This window comes from Myotis myotis, unplaced genomic scaffold (assembly GCF_014108235.1).
Source record: "Myotis myotis isolate mMyoMyo1 unplaced genomic scaffold, mMyoMyo1.p scaffold_m19_p_15, whole genome shotgun sequence".
NCBI classification, from domain to species: domain Eukaryota; kingdom Metazoa; phylum Chordata; class Mammalia; order Chiroptera; family Vespertilionidae; genus Myotis; species Myotis myotis.
In genome coordinates, this window is record NW_023416319.1 from 47229665 (window position 1) to 47256121 (window position 26457).

General features: G+C 52.0%; 1 protein-coding gene across 9 annotated transcripts in view; it reads right to left on the minus strand.

Moving 5' to 3' along the window:
- Window positions 1-26457, minus strand: part of DLG5 (discs large MAGUK scaffold protein 5) — a 108757-nt gene that overhangs the window by 53387 nt on the left and 28913 nt on the right. For 6 of the 9 annotated variants that reach the window (XM_036337227.1, XM_036337225.1, XM_036337234.1 and 3 more), the window contains exon 2: window positions 10274-10342. The exons of 2 other annotated variants lie outside the window; for them this stretch is intronic. In XM_036337227.1, the coding sequence (XP_036193120.1) occupies window positions 10274-10342 (69 nt within the window). Of the gene's footprint in view, window positions 1-10273; window positions 10343-12136; window positions 13715-26457 lie in introns of those variants that run through there. One more of the 9 variants, XM_036337229.1, reaches the window with a different exon arrangement.

Sequence of the window (26457 nt, forward strand, 5' to 3'; positions counted from 1 at the left end):
GCTGCTCACAAAAACCAAGTGCCCCCACCAAGACAAAGAGGGGCGCCCGGGTGTGGCCTGCATTTCCCAGGAGTGCCAGGGAGGATGGGGAGCTCCACACTGTGGTGACAAGCCATACCCTGGTCTGAGGTAGGAGCCTCACGCTCAGCTCAGGTTCCCAACACCGGTACCCCAGCCACCTAAATCTAGTACCCCCCGAAGTGCATGTTATTTTAAAACCACCACACCCTGCCCCCCAGGACTCCTGTGCTCCAGGCCAGAACTCTGGGGTCAGAATGTTCTCTAAAGTGGGGCCCAGACCAGCCCTTCCCCTCCTCCTCCCCACATGGTTCTGCTCTAGGCGCTTTCCCTCACCTTCCCCCGAACACCCTGCACCCTCACGCCTGCCCCGGAGTTTCGGGAAAAGGCTGGTTGCCGCTGTGTGTGGGCTGCATAACTCCTTGCTCTCTGGCAAGTGAAGTCACTTTTATGAGGAGAGCCCAGGGCCAGGTCTTCACTGTCCTCTGATTTGCATAACTTACGAGGGTCTCCCGAGTGGGGCTTCCTCTGGACATGTGTCGAGCCCCTCTGGGAGATGCCTATGAGTCACCCTCTGAGCTCCGGGGGAAACCACCTGTGGGAGACTGACCAACCTAAGCAAGTGGGACGCAGAGGCTCAGAGCGCACCCGGAAAGGCGGGGAGTTAACACAGCGCAGACAACACAAATGTCCCAGACATGAACTCCAGCTTCCCAACAACCCGAGGTGGGTACTAATATTGTCACCCCATTTTACAGGTGAGAAAACCGAGGACCAGCAAGGTTAGTTCACCAATTCAAATAGATTCGGCACGCACACTCTGCCACCACGCCTCCCTGCCTCCCCGATGGCAACCATGAGTAGCAGTTACTTCGTGCCCGGCAGTTTCTGAAATGCTTTCCATACATCATCCCAGCCAATCCCCGTAAGGAAAATACTGCTGTCACCCCCATCTTACAGATCAGGACACCCAACCTGGTCAAGGCTAAGCAACGTGCCCGGCCGCTGAGCCAGCAGACGACAGCACTGAGCCTCCCTCTACGGACCTGACCCCAGAGCCAAGGCCTTAACCTGAAAGTTCACAAACTTTTGGATGTCAGGACCTCTCTCTACTCTTAAAAATGACTAAGGACTGCAAAGAGCTTCTGTTTCTATGGGCTACATCTATCTAACGCTATCTACCAGATTAGAAATTAAAACCACGGAAATCTTAAAATCTAGTTTTAAAATAAGCAAACACCTACTACATATCTACGTAAGATTTTTTAAATTAAAAATTAACTACCCTTTCAATTACAAAACAAAACATGCAGTGAGAAGAGCAGCACTGCTGGGCATCTTTATACGTTTGGTGCCTGACTTGCCTCGCGTCCGCGCGTCCGTGCGTCCGTGCGTCTGTGCAGGACGGCACACCAGGACAGAAAACCCCACCCACAGCGGAGTGTGTGTGAGAGTGGAAAAGCAAGTGACACCTAAGTGTCGTTGTGAGACGGTTTTGACCTCACTGGCCCCTGAGGAGACCTCGGGGACACTGGCCAGGCTTTGAGAACGGCCGCTCGGTGCTACACCCAAGTGCACGAAGTATCCGAGAAGTATCACATCTCGAGTTCGGGAACTGAAAACCACCAGGTGCAGAGACCTGCCTCCAGGGAGAGAAAGGATTTTCACCCCATGTCACACAAGAAGCGACAGAAGGTGCGCCCCTGGGCTTCCGCAGAAGCTGGAGAGAAGCAGCAGGAGAAAGCAGGACCACCAGCGCCGTCACCATGCACAGCCACGGCCTCTGGTCCTCTCCAGCAGGGTGAGGGTCTGGGCAGCGGGTCACGCAGACGATGAAGTGAGCGCCGACGTTAGCCCACCACAGCCTGGCGCTGGGTTCTGTGCCAAACCCTCCATCCTGACCTCCTTCATCCCCACGCACCCTCCCAGGCATGTGCTGTTACCACCCCGTGAGAAAATGACGTCCAGAAAGACGGTGCAGCTAGGAAAGCGGCGGACCCCGCGCAAAACTCAGCTCTAACTCCAGAGCCAGGGCCTCCGCCTGCGCTGCACGGCCTCCTGACGGGCGCCTCCTGTGCCCCTTCTCCTGCCCCAAGGCTGGAGCACACAAGGCACACACAGAAGTGAGGCTGCCCAGGCCTGAGAAGCCATCAGACAGCCGCTCCCTGATGTGTGTGTGTTTGGGGGGAGGGGGGGGGCGCGGGGAGGGGAATGAGGCCTGGGCGCCCCATCCTTCGCAGTAAGGAAGGCAGAGGACAGAGGAGGCCCAGGGCCCTCAGGGAGAGTCCCCAGATGTGCTAAGCCAGGAAGTTCCAAAATAACAGCAAGTACTGCAGAAAACCCACTCCATCCCAGTCACTAAAAATACAGATTCCCCTTTTACTTGCATCTCAGGGTTGAAAGGAATTTTGAGATGATGCTGTCCTCCCATCCAAATCGTTAGCAGAATCCCCCCAATGGCCATCAAGACTGTCTGAACCCTCCATAGTGAGGCAGCATACTCCTTCCTTCACACAAAGCCCATCCATTCCTTCCCCACAGAGTGATTCTCTGCGTGAGTTCAAAGCTGTCCCTCTATTTCCCCCACTGACCCTCGCTCTGCCCCAAAGGCCCGCAAGGTACAACTGCAATTCCTTTTCTACACAACAGACCTGCACGTACTGAAGACAGCTATCAAGTCCCTATGTCACTACCAGAACAGCTGACAGTAAAAAGCAGCAACACCAGCCCTAGCTGGTTTGGCTCAGTGGATAGAGCGTCGGCCTGAGGACTCTGAAAGGTCCTGGGTTCGATTCCGGTCAAGGGTACATGCCTGGGTTGCATGCGGGCTTGATTCCCAGAGAGGGTGTGCAAGAGGCAGCTGATCAATGATTCTCTCTCATCATTGATACTTCTATCTCTCTCTCCCTCTCCCTTCCTCCATGAAATCAATAAAAATATTTTTAAAAAATTATTTTTTTAAAAAGTAGCAACATCAAATGCTGGCAAGGATGCAGAGAAACTGGAATTCTCAAACACTGCTGGTAGGAATATGCAATGATACAGCCACTTTAGAAAACACTTTGATAGTCTTTTGTAAAGTTAAATACACGTTTATCACACTACTCATGATCCCCCCCCACAACTATTTACACAGGAGAAATGAAAATTTATGTTCACGCAAAACCAGCACACAACTGTTTGTAGAAGCTGGTGAATGGATAAGCAGCAGCATTACGTTTCTACAATGGAATACTACTCAGCAGTAAAAAATGGACAACTGATCAAACTACCAATATACGCAGCAGCATGGGGGAACCACAAATGCCGTGTGTGCTACGTGAGAGAAGCCAGACTCAGAAGGCTGCACACTACAGCAAGTGTGTCAAACTCGCGGCCGGCGGGTGTGACATGCTTGTGCTACCGGATTACATTCACAATACTCAGGACAAGGTAAAACTCTAGCAGCAGGAAGAGGTCAGTGGCTGCCAGGTGCGGGGGGTGGAAGGTGGAAAGCGAACTACAAAGCCACAGAAGGAAATGTTTCGGGTGAAGGAATTGTTCTGTATCTTCATTGAGACCATGGTTAAATGGTCATGAGTTTGTCACAACTCATTGAACTGTATGCTAAAAAGGATAAATGTTACTGTATGTAATTTATACCTTAACAAAAAAATTAAGTTAAAAAAAAACAACTACACCTGTGGGGCCCTAAACGGAAGCCACATCCGAGGAGTGGAGTGGCTGGGGCAGCGATGGGGACTGTGAGCCCTTCTCCAGTCACTGCAGGTCTGATAAACATCTTAAAGAACAAACAAAATAAGAGTTGTCCAACGTATTTCAGAGGGAAGGGGGCAGCGGGAAGAGATTAACCAATGAACTAATATACATACGTGCATAGCCCATGGACAGACAATAGTGGGGGAAGGCTTGGGGAGGGAGCTGGATTGGGAAGAGAGGGTTAATGGGGAGGGGGACACCTGTAATATTTTCTACAATAAAGGTACATGTTTTTAAAAAGTGAGTTGTCCAAAAAATGCCAAATGCCACTTCTCTCTCCTATCCCAGACAGCTGTTCTTTCGGATTCAAATGCTAAACTGCCCATTCTCCCCAGCTTCACCCCTTCCTCTTTCCATGTCTGGAACCCACTTGAGAAGGCAGATTTTCTTTTCCTTTTTAGTGTCTCAGATGGGATTCAGGGGGTAAGGGATGTGATCACACTGAAACGGCCTCAAAGCGGGTGGAGGGAGATTCCAGGAGACCTGGCACAGGCCCTGGACTCTGGACAAGGAGCCATCACTCACTGGGCCTTGGCGTAAGGGGAGCAGCAGAACCAGAGTAGGCAGAGCCCTGTCTCCACACAGGAGTCCTGGCTCCTCCTCCTTGTCACCCCAGCTGATGTGGCCACCCCCACAGACCACGAGGCCCTGTGAGCAGCCTGGCCGCTGGGTGGGCTTCTTGGCCACAGTCCCTTTGCCCTTGGCTCCCTCATCACCACACTCCAGCCGGCCCCAAAGGCTGCCCCTCAGTCTTACCTACAGCTGGACAGGGGGCAGCTCTGCCTCAGAGCCCTGTGGCATGGTGCCAGAGCCAAGGACGAAGCTGGTACTGGCCAAATGTGGTCAGGTGGAGTGAGGATGCCCAGGTCAACGTTCTGGCCCCCTCCAGGCCCTGGCTGTCAGGGGAGAAGCAAAGGAGCAGCAGGACGAGGTCTCCACAGGCAGCAGAGAGCAAACCCAAGCCAACCTCCGCTCCGGCCAGGAGAGCCTGGGCCACGGGGAAGCAGTCCCACACCGGAGCCAGTGCTTCCGGAAGCATCTTAGCATCAGGAGAGAACCTGTTAGAAATGCACATTTCAGGCCCTACCCAGACCCACTGAATCAGAAACCCTGGGGTGATCCCCTCCAGGTGATTCTGATGCCTCACAAAGCTGCATTTGTGGCCCAGTGTAGCTTTTCCTTCCTTGTTGTTGTTTTTCTGTTTTGTTTTGTTTTTAATTGACTTCAGAGAGAGGAAAGGAGAAGAGAGAGATAGAAACATCAATGGTGAGAGAGAATCATTGATCAGCTGCCTCCTGCACACCCCCTACTGGGGATTGTGCCCTTGACTGGAATTGCACCTGGAACCCTTCAGTCCGCAGGCCGACGCTCTATCCATTGAGCCAAACCAGGTAGGGCTTTTCCTTCCTTGTTCTACTGGCTGTCCACTAGCCACTGCACTTAAAGGCATCACCCTTTGATGAAACGCAGGGAGGACCACTTCCCTAAATATGGAACCAGGGGCATGGCCTCCTCGGTCCTGCAGCCCACAGCTCAGCTCCTCCCAGGACTCAGGGAGAGGAGGTTAGACGCCAAGCAGCAGCTGTAGCCTTGCCCAGCTCCCAGTTCTCCTCCCAGATAAGCTACTTGCTCTCAGTCCTAAACTCGGGATCTGCTTGCAGAAACCCCAGCCCAGACACACAGAGCCGGCCTCCTGCCTCCGGAGCCATGCCCTGGACGCCCACCTGAAGGGCCCCCTCCCTGGACCTCACTCTGCAGCACTCATCAGAAATAGCTGCTCCTTCCCGGGCTGCTCCTTTCTGTTTCACACGGCAGAGCGACCAGTAGCCTATCTCTGCTGCCAAGGTCGGAATGTTTGTGTCCGTCCACCCCAATTCCTATGTTGAAATCCTAACCCCGAAGGGGTGATATTAGGAGGTGAGGCCTTTTGGGGTGATTAGGTTATGAGTTTGGAGCGCTCATGAATGGGATTAATGTGTCATAAAGGAACCCCACCCCCAGAGAGAGCTCTCTCCCAACCCTGCCAGGTAGGTTCCAGCGGGAAGATGCCACCACTGAGCCAGGCAATGAGCCCCACCAGACGCTGCAGCGGCCTTAGCACCTTGATCTTGGACCTCCCAGGTTCCAGAACGGGGAGAAATACATGCTTGTCTTGAGCCATCCATTCTGTTAGAGCAGCCTGGATGGACTGAGACACTGGCTGGACTCTAAGGTCAGGGGCCAGGCCCCAGTGGGATCCCTACACGACTGAACGCACGCTCCAAGAGGAGAGATGCTCCTATTCCTCTGTTGAACTGAGAGAAAAACAGGCCCCTGGTCCCAAAGGACCAGAGAAGGAAGGGTCAGAGGGTACACAGAGTCGGGGTGCAGCCCTGCCTCCACCTTCCCTGTCAACCAGAAGCTGCACTTTCAAGAAATGGTCGCTGGGACATGAAGGATGCTCTCAGGCTCCCAGCCCTGCCAACAGGCCAGAGAATGCTCTGTTCAATGAGAAATCCCTCTTGTTACTTCAATTTGTACGACATTTAAGCCTCATTTTATAAATGCCACCCAAGAATGCCTCTACTTAAAACTTCCCCAGTTACTCAAGATGAGAAATAAAAGACACCAGGGAAGTCAGGTGTGGATGTAGGGGGAGGAAACCATGTGGAGTGTGCCATCCTGGCAGATCCCTGGGGCCTCCCCGGGGGGCAGGTTCCTTAGCGAAGGGCTGCAGGGGATGGGGGAGGGCCTCCAAGAAGCCTCCACACTCAGCTGATGAAAACTGCCTGGAGCTTTTTACAGAGATGGTGAAGAAGGTGCCAAAAGCTAAGGAGGAAGCCCCTATCTCTCCCAAAGCCGAAGCCAAACCAAAGGCTTTGAAGGCAAAGAAAGCAGTGCTGAAAGGCGCCCACAGCCGCACAAAGAAGATCCGCATCCGCACGTCACCCACCTTCTGACAGCCAAAGACACTGAGGCTCCAAAGGCAGCCAAATATCCTCAGAAAAGTGCACCCAGGAGAAACAAGCCTGCCCACTGTGCCACCATCAAATCCCCCTGACCACCGAGTCAGCCATGGAGAAGACAGAAGACGGCAATACACTGTGTTCCTTGTGGATGTCAAGGCCAACAAGCACCAGGTCAGACAGGCTGTGAGGAAGCTCTATGACACTGAGGTGGCCAAGGTCAACGCCCTGATGAGGCCCGATGGCGAGAAGAAGGCATATGTTCGACTGGCTCCTGACGATGATGCTTTGGGTGTTGCCAACAAAACTGGGATCATCTAAAATGAATCCAGCTGCCTAATTCTAAATATAAAAATTTTACACTGTAAAAAAAAAAAAAGAAAGAAAGGAAGGAAGGAAGGACCATTTCCTGGCAAAGGCAGGGTGAGGTATCAAGCGGGAGAGCCGAAACGGGACAGACCGCCTAAGGATCTACCGCCAACCAGGAGACCCAACGTTAAGAACATGTCATATACTCAAGGTTTCATCTACCAGTTTCTCTTATGCTGAATACAACTTGCCATTCTCTTCCCAAATGTCCTTTGTTAGGGAGATATACATGGAAGAGCAGAGGTGACATTTTTATTCTAAGACCTTTCTCTTGCCTTTCCTTGGGTTCGAACAGAAACAGCCAGTCTCCACCTGACTGGCCAGTGCCCCCGGGAAAGGAAGGGCTGCGGCACTGGGTGAAGGCTGAGCCAGGACGGATTCTCCAGGAGGCCCCGCAGTGGTCCCGCGGCTGACCCCACCATTCATTCCACACCCAGGGCTGGTCCACGCCAGCCCCCGCATTCCGGTTCTCTTGCCAGGGCTTAGGTTAGGCCCACCCAACCCAGACTAGGAGGGCGCCTACATGCGGGCCCACGCTCAGAGCTTCTGATACAGCAGGCAGGAGGTAGAGCCTGGCACCTGCATTTCTAACATGTGCCCGAGGGCTGCTGGTCCAGGGGCCACACTGGGTGAGCACCGGTTCGGACGTGGACAAGCGGTTCAGTGAGAGGAGACTGTGCTGAGGGAGTTCTGGGGAAGGCTTCCCTGCTCATAACGAGACAACCCTCTTGTCCTCTGAGAGGACAGTTCATGCGACAGAGATGTTCTTTTACCTGCTCTATCCAGGACGGTAGCCACTAGCCACAGGTGGTCATCAGCACCTGAAATGTGGTTAGCGTGACCGCTGAAACTAGAAATTTTATTTCATTTTAATTATTTTGAATTTACTGTAAAAGCCACCTATGGCCTGTGGCTCCCATAATGGACATCAGGGCCCGGGACACTGTCCCCATCAGCCTGAGGGGGAGGACACCACACCATGGATGTTCACTTCTTACTGTTCAAGGTCATGCATGTCTTTATTGTTTAAGGTGGTGTGAGTTGGTAATCCCTGTTGCTGCAGCCATGAGGACATGGAGCTAGCCACCCCAAGGGCGCGTCACCTGCATGCAGAAGAGCGAGAGAAGCAAACCCTGTTCTGGTGAACTGAAGAGGGCTGGACCTGAGGGATGCAGCCCGGTCTTGCGGCACTCAAGATCTAGACACAGCACGCTCCCTGTCTGCCTGCTAACAAGATCTGGGGACACTGCTGACCTCTCCATCCCAAGGACCACCAGTGTGTGCAGAGCTAAATGGCGGGCTACTGACAAGGCTCCTTCCAGGCATGCGGAGGTCTGGAAAAACACCTGCTCTAGCTCGCTGTGGTTTAAGCAAGGTCTCTCTCTGGAGCCCGCTTTTAACATGCAAATGCTCCCGGAAAGGGTGCTGGGTTCAGCCTTGCAGTGTGGATGTGAAGCTGAGTAAGTTAGATCACTGTACCTCGTTCCCAAGGAACAGGAAGCTGGAAAAGGGTGAAGCAGGAGAGAGGTAAGGGGTACACACTCAGGACTCAACCAGTTCACAGCTTTACAAAAGCTGCACCTCACTGCTCTCCTCATCCCGACTGCACACCCATGTGCTTCCTGAAAGCCAGCCCCAAGTTCGAAATTCCAACAATCCCATCCTGCAATCAGCGTGTCTCCTGGACCCAAAGCAGGAAGGACAAAGTGATAGAGACTCAGCAGCTCTGAATTACGGTCCCAGAAGAGTCCTCCCTGAACCCTACACAGGATGAGGGAACCTGTGAGGGGCTGAATTTTGTCTTCCAAAAAGATGCTCAAGTCCTAATCCCTTGTAAATGAGAATGTGACCTCATTTGGAAGTACGGTTTTTACATATGATCAAGTTACAATGAGGTCACACTGGGCGAGTAAGGAGACCCCTAAGCCAATATGACTGGTGTGCTTTTAAGAGGAGAAATTTGGAGACACACAGAGAGAGCATCATGTGAGGATGAAGGCTTGGGCAGACTGGGTGATGCATCTCCAAGCCAAGGAGCATCAAAGACTGCTAGCAGCTGCAGCAGCCAGGAGAGGCCTGGAACAGACCCTCCCCTGGACCTTTCAGAGGGGCACGGCCCTGCCAACACCACACCTTGGTCTCAGACCTCTAGCCTCCAGAACTGTGAGAAAATCCCTCTGTCATACAAGCCACACCGCTTGTGGTACTTCCTATGGCAGCCATAGCAAATGAATACAGTACCCCCTACCGTGCCTGTCTTCCCTTCCGATCACTCTGACCTCACCTTTTGTACACTTCTGTAACTGTCTCCCCACATAGACCCCAAGATGCACAAGCACGGGGACCACGCCTGTGGTCACCACCACATCCCAAACCCACTTCTGGCACCTGGAGGGGTCTCAGCTGTCGCCCTGAGAGCACACAGCCAGGAAGGCCTGCCCCCGAGCTCTGGAATCTCTGGCGTGAGGCTCCCCTCCCTGAATGGAAATCTCCCCATCCATCTGTAGGAAGGAAAACCAAATACACAGACCAGACGGTCTGTGTGAGCCCTTTCAACTCAAAAACTCCAGGAGTCACCTCACCACTGAAGCAGTCCCCATCCACCCAGACCAGCTCGGGATATCAGAAACTGCCCCCGGGGTATTAAACAGAGGGCGTGTGGCACAGGGGCAGGCACAGCGGTGTGGGACAGCGGGGGGACTACAGCAATCTTCCTGCCAGGATGTCCTCAGTCAAGTGAAAGCACAGCCGGCCTCACGCTATGGGCTTCTGGAAACATCCATGTCAGGATGGACTGCCACTCCTGTCCCCATGGCAACAACCCTGGCAGGCTGTTCCTGCTTAAAGGACAGTCCCCAAGGGGCCAGTCTCATGGACAGGTGGCCTTGGTGGGGGACGGGGGAGCTCTCTGAGAAGTCCTGTGCCCTGACAAGTGACGGAACAGCAAAACAGGTGCCTCCCCCCGCACCCACCACCCTTCGACGGCCAGAGACAGATTCCTGCCCTCTCCACGAAGAAGACTGACAAGAAAATGAAAATGGAATCAACAGAAGGTGAGCCCATGAGTAATATCCAAGGTGAGGGCCAGCTTCCCATCCCCTGGACCCGGGGCTGCCCTGGCTCACGCCCAGACCCTGGCCCGCCGGCTCTGCAGGAAGGAGGAGCCGGGAGACGGTACTCACCCACACTGCTGAGGGAGCTGCTGCTCTCGGAGTCGGAGGGCATGATGGACAAGACGCTGTAGGTGGAGCCTGGGGGCAGAAAGGGAGAGCATTTGTTACTAACCCCAAGGGGCCTCCTGTCTATACCCCAGACCACTGCCGGACCAACTGACCTTCAGCCATCGCCAGGCTGAGAAACGGCCCTGCACCAGGGACCAGAAACCGAATCCCAAGGGCCAGGCAGGGCAGGGGCAGTGGGCAGTGGGCAGGGACGAGTCTTTGGTGCCTCTGCCTCACCTTCCGCACCCTCAGCTCTGGAGGCTGATGTATGTGCGGGCAGCGTGGAACTTGGAATGCCGGCTGGCTTCCTACTGGGACATCTGGGGAAAGGCTCAGCGAGGGAGCAGCATGCCCTGGTTAAATGCAGTGAGGATCCCCCACAGACAGTATCAATATAATTCTGGCTTCCATGCAGAGGGTAACAGCATAAATTGACCGTCGATGAACTACCTGTGGTTTTTGCAAGACTACTCTGTTCTTAGGTTCTAACTGTATTCAAGCTCAGTCCTTAATAATTTAGTCAGTGTCTACCCCCTTATTAAAAGTTACTCATCAAGTTCAGAGCAATTACACTGTCCTCGAAGCCAGGGAGTAGCACCTTTTGTTGTTGTTTGTCAACACAATGTTATAGGCCAGTGATGGCGAACCTTTTGAGCTCGGCGTGTCAGCATTTTGAAAAACCCTAACTTAACTCTGGTGCCGTGTCACATATAGAAATTTTTTGATATCTGCAACCATAGTAAAACAAAGATTTATATTTTTGATATTTATTTTATATATTTAAATGCCATTTAACAAATAAAAATCAACCAAAAAAATGAGTTCACGTGTCACCTCTGACACGCGTGTCATAGGTTCGCCATCACTGTTATAGACACACAACTCCTGGCCACAGACACACAACCACTATGGGTTCGTTTGAATTCTGATATTTTCAAACAGGATATTCCCGCCTAGCATCAGGAAAAGCCTCCGGGTCAGGAAACCCAGCTTCTGAACTCAGCTCGTATCCGAGTGCAAGGAGCTGGGTGATGCTGAGCAAATCACGTCAGTTTCCTGAAACTCTGTCCTGGTCTGTAAGATGAAGCGTTCAGCCAGGCGGCTTACGGGATCCTTCGCCTGCCCCACCTCAGCGATTCCACTCTCCACTGATTCATGGCAACAGAAGGAGTGCTTTCCTTAGCAAGACTATGGGCGACACAAAGTTAAGAGGGTGAACAGACTCGGAGACTAAACTGGGAGTTTCAAAAAGCACCACGCAGAGATGGTGGGTCACCCAAAACAAGATAACGGGAGGAATGCAATGTTTTGTTCTTGGAACCAAAAGAACTACAATGAAGAGGGGTGTGTACTGGGCATGGTGGGTGAGCCCAGGATGGGATGTGAACAAGCCTTAGGACTTGGTGTCAGAAAGCGGCCAAGAACTAATATCTAGGGCTCCAGGACCAGAAATGTGGGGCCAAATTTAACGGGTTCACTCCCATCTCAATTCTGACTAGTCACCCCATACATGCAACACACCCTCAGGAGGGAAAGAAAAGGGAGACGGGAGTAGACTGAGGAGAGGGAGAGGAGGAGGCGGGGAGCAGGAGAGGCCCCAGGGGAAGGGGAAAATTAGGGGGGGGGGAAGACCACAATGGAGGGCAGAGAGGTGGACAACCGGTGCATCTGAGCTAGCAGGTGTGCCCACACGAAAAAGAGATGAAAGGAGAGCGAAAGAAGAGAAGAAAAGGGGGGCTTTGGTGATGGCAGAAACTAGAACAGCGGCCCGGAAAGACCAGTGACCTCATGATCACATTTTGTGAGAATCTCTGAAGAACCTACAGGTGTTTCGCGTGGACTGAAGAGAATGAGTTGGGGAGTGGGCCAGTGTTCTGTCTTCAAGGAGGACTGTCAGAAGGGATTCCATTTGTTCCGCATGGCCTGCCGCAGCAGCGCCGGGAACAGCAGGGAGATGTGGAGAAAGCCCCAGGTCAGGGTGGCCCAACAGTCCATGCTGCCCCCAGCACACCTGGCTGGGAATCAGCGGGGACTTGCACATCATCAGAAGGAGGCTAGAACCAGAACACCCTATTCAGCCCTGAAATGCCCTGATCCTACTTAAAAAAAAAACACGAATAGGAATGTTCAATGAAATAGCTCCTGTATGCAAGTTCAACCCACACTGAGTTCATTTCACTGTCCATTCAACGCCTCTGCATTTTTGTTTTAAACAATGAGCATCACAAACTTCTCAAATGGTCTCTCTTCCCAGGTCATAAATGTCGAGTGTTGGGTAGGGATCCATGAAACAAAGTCAGATGCAGTTCAGGCAGACGATGACAGCCTCAAAGAGCAAGGGGGCAACACAATGCCTATTTTTAAACACAGTCGCCATTTTCTCAATTATTTCTTTCATGCATGGGGGCAAGGAAGGCTAGCCAGCTGGTAGGCTGATGGACTGTTTTCAAAAGACGCCAACTCAGAAACGCAGGCATAAATAAACTCTCCCACTCACACCTCCAGGTTCTCGGAGTTCAAGCCAATCCTGCCTGCAACTTGGCGGTCAGGGCGCCAGTGCTCTGCTGGACGCGCCCTGTAGGAGCGCCTCGCTCCTTCCTCATACTGGCATCAGCAGTGCCCCATCTTCCAGTAAACAGCCCCTCCTCTTCAGATGGTCTCTCTCCTTCCCTGTGGCAAGTTTCCACTGTTAATTAAACTTGGCAGACAGCCTTCTCCCCCTCCGCCCATCTCCCACCCCAGTTGGGGGAGTCAACTGGCCAACCAACACATTCTGCTCCTCTCCCCTGTCCCCGAAGTCCTGCCGGAGCTCTGGGGCCTGACCCAGGGACGGTGTGACATCTCTGCCTCCATCTCTGGGCATCACCACCCCCGAGTCAGCTGGCAAGGTTCCTGGGAGCTACGGGTGGGGGGCCGGCAAGGAGCGATTAAAATTGGACAGGGCCCAGCTTTTACAATGTTCCCAGGGCCTTAGACGTCATTCGGGGGGTGGAAAGGGCCTGAAGACGACATTGTCTTGGTCATGCTTTGTCTCTGCGGCTACTGTGGTCTTAAAAGGCCTGTGTGGTCAGGACTTTTGGGAATTGGCACAGGAGTCACATGGTCTTTTTTCCAAGCCGGTGCTTCTGAGAGGCGGTGTCAAGCGTCATCTACCTCTGGGGTTTCACAATCAGATCTAGAGGCCACCAGGAGTCCTGTCTCACAGGCAGCCCCTGCCCCTCACAGCCCCTCACTCTCAGCCATGTCCAAGACACCTGCACCCCACCTGCTCTGATGCCTACACATCCTCCACTTCCAGGAGAGGCCCAGACGAAGGCGCGCCCCCTGCACTGCCCCCATGCCCACGGAGAGCAGGCACTGCCCTCAGGACGTGCCCCGCAGCCTCATGCACGCCTGCGCAGAGGTCCTGCCAGGCACAGAGAAAGCTGATGATCTGGAAACGTTTCCAGCAAAGGAGAGCAGAGCAGGCGCCCCGGGGGTTCATGGCCTGGGAACCAGAGAGGGGTTCTTGGCTGTCGGAGTTACCTCGGAGCCTGGCCCAAGTGCAGGTTCTACCTGGGCAGATCAGGGTGGGGTCTGAGATTCCGCATTTCTGCCAAGCCCCAGGCCAGGTCCGCAGCCGGAAAGAATGCAGGGTCCGTGGCTGGCCAGGGCCTGCAGGTGGAACGCAAACCAAGTCAAGGCGGAAGGCGTGGAGAGAGCAGCACGCTCTGGGCCAGCCTGGGCCACGCACTGTCTGCGCCCTTCCCAAGAGCACTGCGGGCCCTGCAGACTGTGTTTACTCTGTGACTCAGCCCATGGGTCACGGAGACCTCTTAGAAAGAACTTCCAGTAAAATCACATGAGCGGTCACCAGCCTGTGGGGCCCAAGAGAGACAGAAACTCGTCCCTCACACAGCGCTCCATTCACCTGGAGCCCAAGAGGCCCCGGTGACTCACGCTTTCTCCCGTGAAAGCTGCAGAGCTGAGAGACGTGTTCCAGCCGGGAGCCAGCCCAGGAGGTGCACAGAGGCTGGCCTGTCCGCTGCCCTGAGACAGCTCAGGTCCCAGGAGGATGTGCACCACCCCGCCACAAAGCCCCTGAGAAGAGAGAGGGAGAAGGCAAGCTACCATGCCCTCGGGGCTCTGTGAGAGTGGGGAGGTGCTGTCTGGCCTCAGGTGGGAGTCACCACCGGGCCACCTGCCTCACCCTGGACCCTCTCCTAGCTCACACCTCAGGAACTGCAGCCGGCTCACAACCGACGGAGGGCTCACAGTCCACCCGCACAGCACTAGGCTGGGTCTGGTGGCAAGAAGAGAAGCTGGGGCTGACGAGGGTGCTCACCTGCCAGGAGACTGTACAAGTGCCTTCCCCACTCTGAGCCTGGGGCCCTCGTCTGTAAATCAAGGCGGCAATGAGTAGAAGACCGATGGGGCGCCAGCCGGCCTAGGTTCAACTCCCAACTCTGCTCCTTAGCAGCTCTGTGCCCTCAGGTAAGTCACTCAGGCTCGCCCACCCACCCTCCGTGTGCTTATCTGTAAAATGGGATAATAGGAGTACTTACCTCATAGAGGATCAACTGCATTAATGGGCAAGGCAGGGCTTGAAACAGCTCCTGCAGAGCCAGCACTCTGTTAGCTGCTGCTATTATGGTCAAACCAGACCTTCCAATCTGTCCTCAACCCCTTGATGATCTAAGGTGAGAGCCGTACTAGCGTGACGAGGTCACACAGTTCACCATGACAACTGCTGGGCTGTCTGGGCCTCACTAACCATTAGTGCCTGGATGTGTAAGCACTGTGCAAGCTTGTCTCGGTTAGTCCCCACGCCCCAGCCCTGAGGCTGTCATTAGTCCCACTTCAGAAAGGAGGAAACTAAGAGTTAGAAAAATTAAGTCACTTGCTTAAGGACATGGTAGAGCTACTGAGGGGCAAACAGGATACAAACCCAGGCAGTCTAGCCCAAAGCCTGCACTCCTTATCCCTCTTCACAAGGCTGCTGCCCAGCTCTGAAGGCGGAAGAGCAGTCAGGGGAGACTTCATGGAGGAAGGGGTCTGGAGTTGGCCCTGGAGGATAGTAGACTTGGGTAACCACCTGAGAAGCCAGATCAGCCTGGAGGAGACACAGGCAGAACCTGTTACCCTGTGCAAGTGCCAAGTCTCAGAACAGGAGTGGCCCAGCCCAGGGCCTCCCAGCCTGGATTCCCCCCATTTCCTCACAGAGTGAGCCTGTCCCCTCCCCACCCTCTTTTCCCCACCAAGAGGACACTCAGCAGGCACCGTAAGCTGAGCTGAGCATAGGAACTAAATGTGGGGAAGAGAGAGGGCGAGGAGCCATGGCTTCATGGCACTTGCCCATGCTGGGTGCAGAGACCGGCCCCAAAGGGGGGCACCCTCACTCGAGAGGACCTCGCTCGGGAGGTGCTGGGAGGGTGGGTTCCTTGGGCTGCTAAGAAGCCCCCAGGGCTCGGGGCAGCCACACTCCACCCTGGGGCCGCAACCCCCTTTCCTTTAAAAACATGGCCCAAGGCTGTGGGTGCTGAGACCCAAACTTGGAGTCTGACAAGCCCCTGCCTTTCAGGGAGGTATGAATGACTGGCCCTGGAATGGAGCCACAGAGCCTGGGACATCAACCAAGGAAGGGCTGCTTTCATACACCCGCTACACCCAGCTCCGGGTGGACCAATCCCCTTCTCCCTGTCGGCACAGGGAGGCTGGCGACGCAGCAGGGGCCTGCTGTTACCTTTGGGTCAGGCGAAGATTCACCCCCTAAGTATCAAGTCTGTAAGTTAATATTCGTTCTCCCTCACTGTAGCTGCGCACAATTTTGGAAGAATAATGAACTTGCTAAAATACCACAGTAATGATGCTTATTTCCCACTTTCTGTGGCCATTCTGAGGACCAGTAGTCCATCTTTTAACGTGAATGGGGGTGATAAATGGGGTGTCCATGTCCCAGGTAACTGTGAGGTGTGCAAGTACAATCTGGGTGGGGCAGCATGAAGGACTGGGGACAGCAGGGCCTTGCGGGCCATAGAGCAGGCACCGAGTTTAGTGAGGAGAGAAAAACCTCTAGAAGTCTTTGTGTAGAGGAGAGACATGGTCTGACTTACACTTTAACAGGATCACTGGCTGTTGCTGCATTACATACTGTCCACGGGGAGAGAAGGGTGGGAGCAGGGAAACCAGCCAGACAGCAAAGACAATCGTCCAAGGGAGCTGGTGGGTGGTGAGAGTGGAGCTGGTGGGGGGGTTGGGGCTGGGGGATGCTGCGGAGGTAAAGCAGGGAGGGTCTGCTGACAGACTCCGTGTGGAACAGGAAAGAGAGATGTTAGGATGCCTCCAAGGTCTCGGCCTGGAAATGGAAGCGTGAGCTGCTTGTCACTGAGATGGGGAACCTTCCAGGAGGAAGAGCTGGGGTGGGGTAAGGGGTCATGAGTTCAGGTTTCACCAAATTAATTTGAGGTACGGACAGACACCCAAGTACAGCTGACAGATAAGCAGGTGGAGATATGGTCTGAAGTTCAGGGGTGAGGCTGAGCTACATCTATCATTTGGGAGCTGTCAGCATATGCTCAGTATTTAAAGCAATGAGTCTTGATGGTATCACAACCCAAGGAGGGAGGACGGACAGGAAGGGCGGTGGAGGCGTCCGAGGAATAAGCTCTGAGCGCTCAGGGCTGAGGATGAAAAGAGGAATCAACACAGATGACACAGGAGCAGGCAGTGAGGCTGCAGGGGAGCCACCTGGCCAAGTACAGGGACTGAACACAAAGGCATGTGGTCGAGGGCTTAGAGGTGGGCTGAGATGCCCAGGACGCTCAATGGTGAAGGGAAGATGGACGCACAACCCTCCCGACTTCTGATCAAACTGTACCTGCACTCCACCTACTCCCTGCACTTTCCTGGGTATCAAAGAGACTGACGGACATGATTCAGGAAGTGCTAGGGAGACCCACCAACATACAGTAAATACCTTCCATGCTTTGGCTCAAGTTTTTCTTGAATGTGTTACTACACTCTGACTACTCACAGCAGCTAACATGTACTGAGTACTTGTCACTATTTATGAGGATTATTTCATTTAATCCTCCTAAGAACCCTATGAGCAGCAGACTACTGACACCTCCTTTTCTAGATGGCAAAATACAGGCCAAGTAACTTGCCCAGAACCACACAGCTGGTAAGTGGCAGGTCCAGACTCAAACACAACTCTTATCCACTAACTCTATACTACCTCCTTTCCAAAAAGAGCAGGAAAACTGAAACTCACCAATTCCTTGCGGCGCTGGACAGCAGAGGAGGCGAGCAAGCCATCCCCTTGCTCAATGACAACGTTCAGGTGAGAAGCACCTAGGAATCATGACCGATGGGTCAGTAACTCTGAGAAGCAGCTGCCAGGAGGTGGCGTATGGGCCAGCGTCGGCACTGTGGCCAAGGTTATCTTTCCCCACAGTGGAAAGGAAGAAAGGGGAGACAGCTGGGTTCCAGTCATCTCTGCCGCACCTCAGCTGCAGGCCTGTCCTCTGCTCCTGGCTTCAACCCCTCCGACCAAGTCACTCCTCCGGCCATCAGCTAATCCTGGTCCACCCAGGGGAGACCAGTACAATCTCTGGAACAAACTAGATAAATATTTCCATCCTGGCTCAGAAGGCAGCAGGAAATAGAGTGAACCCATGGGGTTTGGGGAACCGGATCATGAGTCTGATGATCAGACTTCATGCGAAGAACTGCAAAAATGTCTCTCTCCCTCTGTCTTCTTCATGCCACGTCACCCTCCAAACGGCCACTTTTCATTCATCTCAGATCAGGGTAAGCAGAGGAGTCAGCCAGAGGGAATGACAGCTCAGGGAACAGCCCAAGTCTCAGGGCAAGAACTGGAACGGCCACAAGGACATGACCACCCAGGCTGGACAGGCCAGAGACACTGAGTCCACAAAGGCCAAAGAGGGGAACTACAAAGGAAAGGTCTTATCTTCATCAGCAACTGTTTGATGCCCCATCTTCCTCCACCAGCATCAACACCACCCTCCTTATCTGCTTTGTGTGGTGCCTGGAGGATTACTGATCACCACGGCAACTCAGTTCACCACAGCAACTCAGCCTGGGTCTCTAGGACTCTGAGATCATGAACAAGCGCTCACTTCCCCTCACACTGCCCCAATATTCCTGCTGAGTCTGAACCCACTGAGAAGACCCCTGCCACAGGGCGGGAGGTACAAAGTGACTCTGCACAGGGAGAGGGCACAGGATCAGGAGCTGGATGGACCTGGCTCTCCCTGGTTTGGCTATTAATGGGTGACCAGGGGGGCAAATCATTTTCCTGAGCCTCAGCTTCCATATCTGTACACTGGGGCTATAAGAAGTATTTATCTGTAGTTCACAGATTGTTGTGTCAAGCAAATAGTAACAGATGTTGAACCTGCATTTTAACTGTGAAGGAACTGCTTACAAACGTTCTGTTCTAAGCGGTTCAGGAGACCCGAGTCTCACTGTTCCCTGACGGCTCTACACCTTTCCCCGCTTCCTTCATTCCTCCACTCTTTACTGCTCATCTCTTCTCTTCCCGAAACTTTATCTACTTTTTTTTCTACTCTTACTAAAACACAAACAACACACACAAGGAAATGAGTAATAAAGGAAGGCCTTTGTTAAGATTCCCATATTACACAAAGTGATCTACAGACTCAATGCAATCCCTATCAAAATCCCAATGACGTGTTTTGCAGTAATAGAAAAGCCCATCCTAATTTTAATATGGAATCCCAAGGAGTCCCAAATAGATGAAACAACCTTAGAAATGAAGAAGTAAAGACAGAAAACTCACACTTCCTGATTTCAAAACTTACTGCAAAGGTATAATAATCAAAACAGTGTGATACTGACATAAAGACAGACATATAGACCACTGAAACTGAATAAAGAGACCAGAAATAAACCTTTGCATATCAGAGGTGGGAAACCTTTTTTCTGCCAAGGGCTATTCGATATTTATAACACCATCCGAGGGCCATACAAAATTATCTACTTAAAAAATAGCCTGCTATAGTTGGTCAAACATTTAATTAACTCACCCCTAATGCTGGACATTCCCCACCCCTGGCATAGATGGTGAAATAATTTTTGACAGGTGCCAAGACCATTCAATGAGGAAAGGACAGTCTTTTCAAGAAATGATGCTGGGAAAACTGTATATCTACATGCAAAAGAATGATTTTGGACCCTTATCTAATACCACTTACAAAAATTAACTCAAAGTGAATCAAAGTCTTAAAGATAAGAGCTAAAACCATCAAACTCTTAGGAAAAATACAGGGCAAAAGCTTCATGACATTGAAATGGCAATGATCTCTTGGGTTTTTTTTTTGTTTGTTTGTTTTTAATATATTTTATTGATTTTCCACAGAGAGGAAGGGAGAGGGACAGAGAGCTAGAAACATCGATGAGAGAGAAACATTGATCAGCCGCCTTCTCCACACCCCCAACTGGGGATGTGCCCACAACTAAGGTACATGCCCTTGACTGGAATCGAACCTGGGACCCCCTAGTCCACAGGCCGACACTCTATCCACTGAGCCAAACTGGTCAGGGCTGATCTCTTGGTTTTGACACCAAAACATATTGGGCTTCATTAAAATTTTTTAATTTGGACATCAAAAGACACTATCAACAATAAAGAGGCAACACACAGAATAGGAGAAAATATTTAAATCCCAAATTGATAAAGGGTGTAGACAACACCTAAAACTCAGCAACAAAAAACAACCTGATTCAAAAATAAGCAAATAACTTGAATAAGTTATATTTCTCCAGAGAAAGTAAACAGTCAATAAGCACATGAAAAGATGTTCAACATCACCAGTCATTAGAGAAATGCAGATCAAAACCACAATGAGATACTACCTCACACCTTTTAGGAAAAAAAACACACAAAAAACAACAAATGGTGAGAATGTGGAGAAATTGGAACTCTTGTGCACTATTGGTGAGAATGCAAAAATGGTATAGCCACTTTGAAAACTAACATGGTGGTTTTCCAAAAAAATTAAAAAGAGTATTACCATATGATCTAATAAATCTACTTCCTGGCATTTACAAAATAAGAATAATAATAATAATAATAATAATAATATAAAAAACACTGAAAGCAGCATCTCAAAGGAACAGAGGAGGAGATGAGAGAAGTATTTCAAATACACAAAGGGGAATGCATCTTTCACACAGAGGCAGCCCTCAGGAGAGAAAGCTGATCTTAAGTAACAAGAGAAAATATTTTACTATTTTGTGCAAGGAGAAAAACACAAAATCCATAACCACAGAGTACAGCACCAGCCCCCAAGCTCCCAGTGTCCTCCTAGCTCCTGTCTCTGGCCATCGGCAGGTAGCCCCGACAGCACACATGCCCAGTCTCCTCCCGGCAGATGGGAGACCCCACGCCTGCAGTGTGCTTGCTCTCCCCAGGCCCAGCTTAGTTAAGGCGTGAAGAGCAAGTGTTGGCTCCCTGTTTTCCAGCTACTCTTCAGCCTCCTCAGAGAGTAAGGGGACCCCTACACCGCCCAGCCCTAATGTTCCACAACTGAGCCAAGTCACACCAGGAGGTGTGGGACTTGGGCAACTTGGGCACGCCGCGCCATTTCAGAACCGCGCATAACAGAAATGACTGCTGTGAAGGGTTGCATTGCACCCCCTCCAAATTCTGTGTTGAAGTCCTAACCCCCAGTGACTTGCTCTTGTTACTTAAGAGCATGTGACTATTTTGGAGGTAGGGTCTTACGAGAGGTGATTAAGTTAATATGAGGTCAGTAGGGTTGGCCCTAATCCTTGTAAGAAGAGGAAGTTTGGACACAGACGTACGTGTGCACACACAGGAAAGACCATGTGAGGACACAGAGAGAAGACAACCATCTATAAGTGAAGGAGAGAGGCCTCAGAAGACCCCAACCTGCTGACACCTAGATCTCTGACTTCTAGCCTCCAGGACTGGGAGACAGTAAACGGCAGCTGTTTGAGACCCCCCACCCCGGCCCAGGCTATGGTACTGGTTGCAGCAGCCCTGCCACACGAATACAGTTGCTACTGTGCCAGGCTCTGTGCAGCCCTTCTCATGTAGACATCATCCCCAGTGAGAGCCTTGAAAAACCATCAAATGAGCGTGTGTTCTTACTTACAACTCCCCGCACTTCAGCAAAGAGGTACTGCTATTAGCCCCAATTTACAACAGCCCTGAAGTTCAGAGAGGTGAGGGAACTAGCCCTGGACCGATCAGCTACACCTGAAGTCAGAGGCACCCTGCACCTTTAACTACTTCTGAGCTGCCTCTAAGCCAAACTGCTCCCTCTGCCCACTCTTCACCCACCCAGAAGCCACGGTATGATCCCCAGGACGGCCCTGCCCACCAGATGACCACTGTCCGAGGCCACTACGCCTTCTCCCCAGCCTCGGGCCCCTGGCAGACACATAAGAGAACTCAGGGTTCTATTATGTATAGTTCTGGAATCTTTTCCTTTCTTTCTTCTTTTTTTTTTTTTTTTTTTTTTTTGGCTCTTTAAAATGAGCACTACTTTGATAATTAGAAAAAAAATTATTCTTAAGGAAAAAAGTTAACATGGTTAAGGAATTCTATCAAATCTTCAGCCTGTGTGCAAATAAGTGATCAAGGGAATCTATTTGGACAGACTATTAAGATTTTTTTTAAAAAAATATAAGCCTTGCCAGTGTTGCATCACCTGGTATGCAAGAAGGGGCTTACGGGGGCAGAAGTACCATCCCAGCCAGGCCCTCTCCAGAAAACATGTATTTTAAAAGCTTGTTCCATTTCATCCCATTTCAGAAAAACAAGAGGAGACCTTGGGGGACAGATGAGCATGCTCCGAGGCGACATGCAGCATGTACACTCACATAGGCAGGGGCACGGCTAGTCAGTGATTTTCATCTGAATTCGGATTTCTATTGATGGACGGGACTCCGACACGGAGCTACCCCAGGCCTGCAGCCCAACAAAGCGCCAATCTTCATATTTCCTGGGCCTGCTGGCCCCCAACTTCCTTGTTTAAATGGAAACTGTCAGACAGGATTTTGTGCAAACATGCGCTTTCCTTGGGGGCAAACATTCTGAGTCTACAACTTGTTCTTTCATTTTCTAAGCTTTCTGTCCATGGCAACTACTTCAAAGATGAGAGACACGGGTGGGGAGGGAGGGCTGCTGGGAGCACCAGAGAACAGAGCAAACCGAATGCCTAGGAGGCAAAATGCAGCAGGAGCCTCTTTGTCCAGCCCTAAGGGGTCAATCTCAGAGAAATGACCTCAGAAGGGTCCACTGGGAAGCAACTGCTCCCCCTTCTCCTGCAGCTCCTGCCCGGATGCCCCAGGCTGTTAGCACACCTTCCCTCCACATGACCTGCAGGTCCTGCCGAGGGAAATGGTATCTGCAGCTGTTCTAACCACGCCTGACCCACCATATCCAGCATAAAACCACAGCAAATGTGGGAGGCAGGAAAAGAACCAAGAGTTGCAAAATTCAGATCCAAGGTGGGGGGCAGGGACACAAAACCATGATGACAGAGGAAAGAATTCCCATATGAAAGGATTAGATAAAGGGGTTAAAAGAATTACTAATATTCACTGGGCAAAACTATTGGACATAGTTTTAGTTAATGACACTGATTCTTCTGGAACCGTTTTTGGTCCAACCTCGAGGCTGACTCGACAGACCAGGCACTAGGAGCAGGTCCAACATCGAGCAATAAGAACATTAAAAAGTTCAACATTCAATCCCGTCAATTAATTTGGACCAGACTGTTTGAATTCCAAAAATAACATTGGACCGCAAAGGGTTAAAGGGCCAGCCACTTTTTCATTCTAAGATCATTCACTGGAGCCTCTTAAAACAATCTCAAAAGACATATGTCTGTGCCCAAATCCACCTTTACACCACGAGTGTGTCAAGCAAATGAAATTCTGAGGCAAAGACATCTAGGACCATCCCAGCCCCTGTTTCTAAATGTGTCTTCCTCTCAAGTTCCATGAGTTAAACTTAATTAAACCAAGTCACCTAATATTTACCCAGTCCCTTTGAGGTGTATGGTCTCTTATAATGTGTGGCACATTTGGGGCTTGTGTTTGGACTCCCTCAACATAACCAAGGAAGAATTGCCACAATGGAAACATTCGAATCTCCCAAAGTCTCACTTCCCCTCTGTTTGCATCTCAAGGAGACCTGGTGAAAAACCAGCCACGCAGCCCGGCCAGTGTGGCTCCGTGGTTGAGCATCAACCTATGCACCTGGAGGTCACGGTTTGGTTCCTGGTCAGGGCATATGCCCTGTTGCAGGCTCGATCCCCATTGTGGGGTGTGCAGGAGGCAGCAGCCCATCAATGATTCTCTCTCGTCATTGATGTTTCTATCTCACTCTCCCTCTCCCTTCCTCTCTGAAATCAATAAAAATCTATATATATAAAAGCCTAAGCGACCATTATGACCGAATGACCAGTCACTATGACATGCACTGACGACCAGGGGGCACGCGCTCAACGCAGGAGCTGCCCCCTGGTGGTCAGTGCACTCCCACAGCCAACTTCCCTCGGTCCCCCCCCCACCCACCGGCAGGCCGGCCCCGAGATTGCCCAATCAAAGCCGGGCCCCAGGCTGGGACGGGGAACCACAGGTGGGTAGTGGTGGATGCAGCCCCTTTCCCAGGGGAGCCGAGGGCTGGCGGCCAACCTTCCACACCCGACCCCTCCCCCTGGCTGGCAGGCCCCAGTCGACCCAGCCCTGATTGGCCCTGATCACTGGCCAGGCCTAGGGACCCCACCCATGCACGAATTTCATGCACCGGGCCTCTAGTATATTATAAAAGCAAAACAGCCATGCAGAAGTGCTATATCTCACCGGTACCCTCCCAGGCCTAGGCCAAGCAGAGAACCAACAAAGCTTCTTGACACAGGCACAACAAAAACATAGAAAACACTGCCTTCAAGGGCAACCAAAGGGCAGAGGAGCATTCCCTGCACGTCTGTGCCCCATATCATCAAGAAAACAGGGTCTGCTGCAGGCCTCCCAGCTCCCTGGGCCCTGCCCAGCCTGGAAGGCCTGCCTGTGCAGCCACCTCGCCCATGCTGACAGTCACTCTGTCCACCGGCTCACCACAAAGGCCACTTGTTTCCCATGAGTGCCCAGAACACTGGCTCAACCAGTTAGCCCAGTTGGGGGACTGTGGTCCAGGCCGATGGGCAGTGACAAGGGCTAGCTGTGAACTCAGCAGACAATTAGCAAAGCAGCATCGAGTTACCAAGCTTCGCAGGTCACCTGCCAGGCTGGGAGGCTGTGTGGGATTCACCTTCCAGACCCAGGAAGGGGTCGGGCAGCGTCAGTTGCAGGCTACTTCACTAAGCATTGTATCCTCTGACACTTGGGGGCAGGAGAAGGAAGGTAGTCACATGAATGAGTCTAACACTGGTCACAGGAGTAACCTGGCCAGGTTTGGGGTGTATGGGGTATATGGGGTTAGCCCTCTGAGGGGGGAGTGTGTGGGGACATGGTTCAGTGGACACATGATGGCGAGAAGCACCCAGTGGGTGGGGCGCCAAAGATAAGGAACACCTTCAAAGAGCAAGAATATCCAAAACCCAAGAGCATCACTGAGACCTGCTAAAAGCCAGTCCCACCTCTCCCAGCTGTTCTTTCTAATGGCGCCTGAACCACCACGTTCAGCATAGAACGCAATTAATGTGAGAGCAGGAAAGAACCAAGAGTTGCCAAAAAAAAAAAAAAAAGGTCTGGAGAACAGACTGCTGCCTTTGCATGTCCAAAGGGTGATGATGAGAAAAGGGGACCTTATAGACAGATTAGGGTCAAAACACCAAGGCTAACAACTGGCAGGATTCACTGATGAGACAAGCGAGCAGCTTCTCAAAGCAGGTGCCCCACCACTACAGCAGACGACCACCACTCAGGTGCCAACGTCCACCTGACCGACTCCCCACCTTCTCATACTCGTCACTTCTCTCTACTGCCACCATCCCAGTGACACCTCTCATAGCTCAACTGTTTGATTCACTTCCTAATTCTGCTCAGGTCTCTAGGGCCCCAGCTCAGCCACCTACCACCTTGGACAAAGTACAGAAACTTCTCTCACCTCCGCTCCTCATCTGCAATGGCTCAGAATGACTAAGTGAGCAACAAATGTCAGGTATCTCAGCATCGGTTGTTCCAGCTTCTGGAATGTCACTGAGCCCCACCTCCCAAGAGCGCCCCCCAGAGCCCAGCTCTGCGCCATCTCCAAGCACCCAGGAATCCCTGGCTACACGGTCAAGCCTGTCGGAGGCTGACATTTAAGGGTCTTAGAGGGCTGGGCCCAGCCGGTCTGCACCCTCCCACTGCCCCCTACCTCCACCCAGGCCTCCCAGTAGGCTAAAAGGATGAGTACTCCTCACTCCCTGTCCATGCCCACATGTTCTCTTCTCCACCATCACCACCACCTCCACCAAGGTCCTAGCCATCCCTCCAGGCCCAGCTTTAAATGGAACCTCTCCAAGGAGCATTCCAGATCCCTCCAGCAGGAAATTACCTATTACCATCACCCTGCCTGCCCCTCCCTATGGTTCTGACTGACGTCTCCAGGCCTGGCTTTACCTATGAGATGGGACCAGGGCCAGTGTCCTGCACTCAATCTACAGTCCCCCATGCCTGACTTCACACTTGGCGATCGCCACCTTAAAATTCTCAATGACTTATGAGCAAGGGGCCCCACATTTTCACTTTGCAATGGGCCACACGTAATGTCTTCAGTCCTGCTGAGGGCTTCTCAAGGGCAAGGCTTCATTTATCTCTCTGCGTGGCCCACAGCAGCAGCCTCTGTGACAGCGGGGATTCCATGTGGAGGAAGGAGGTGAAGATTTAAGCATCTGCTCTATGTAAGCAGTTAACAGAGGTCCCACCACCTCAGCCACTCACCTTTCTCCCTCCCTCCTACACACACACACACACACACACACACACACACACACACACAGCAGAGAGCAGCGATGCACCTCAGGTCGTCCCCTATACCCACATTCCCTCTGGTTCACACTCATATCAAGAAAAAGGCCGTGGACAATCCTGAAAATGCTGCACCTCCGAGGGCTGTAGGATGCAGGGACACCGACTGCGAGTCATTGGCTTTGCTG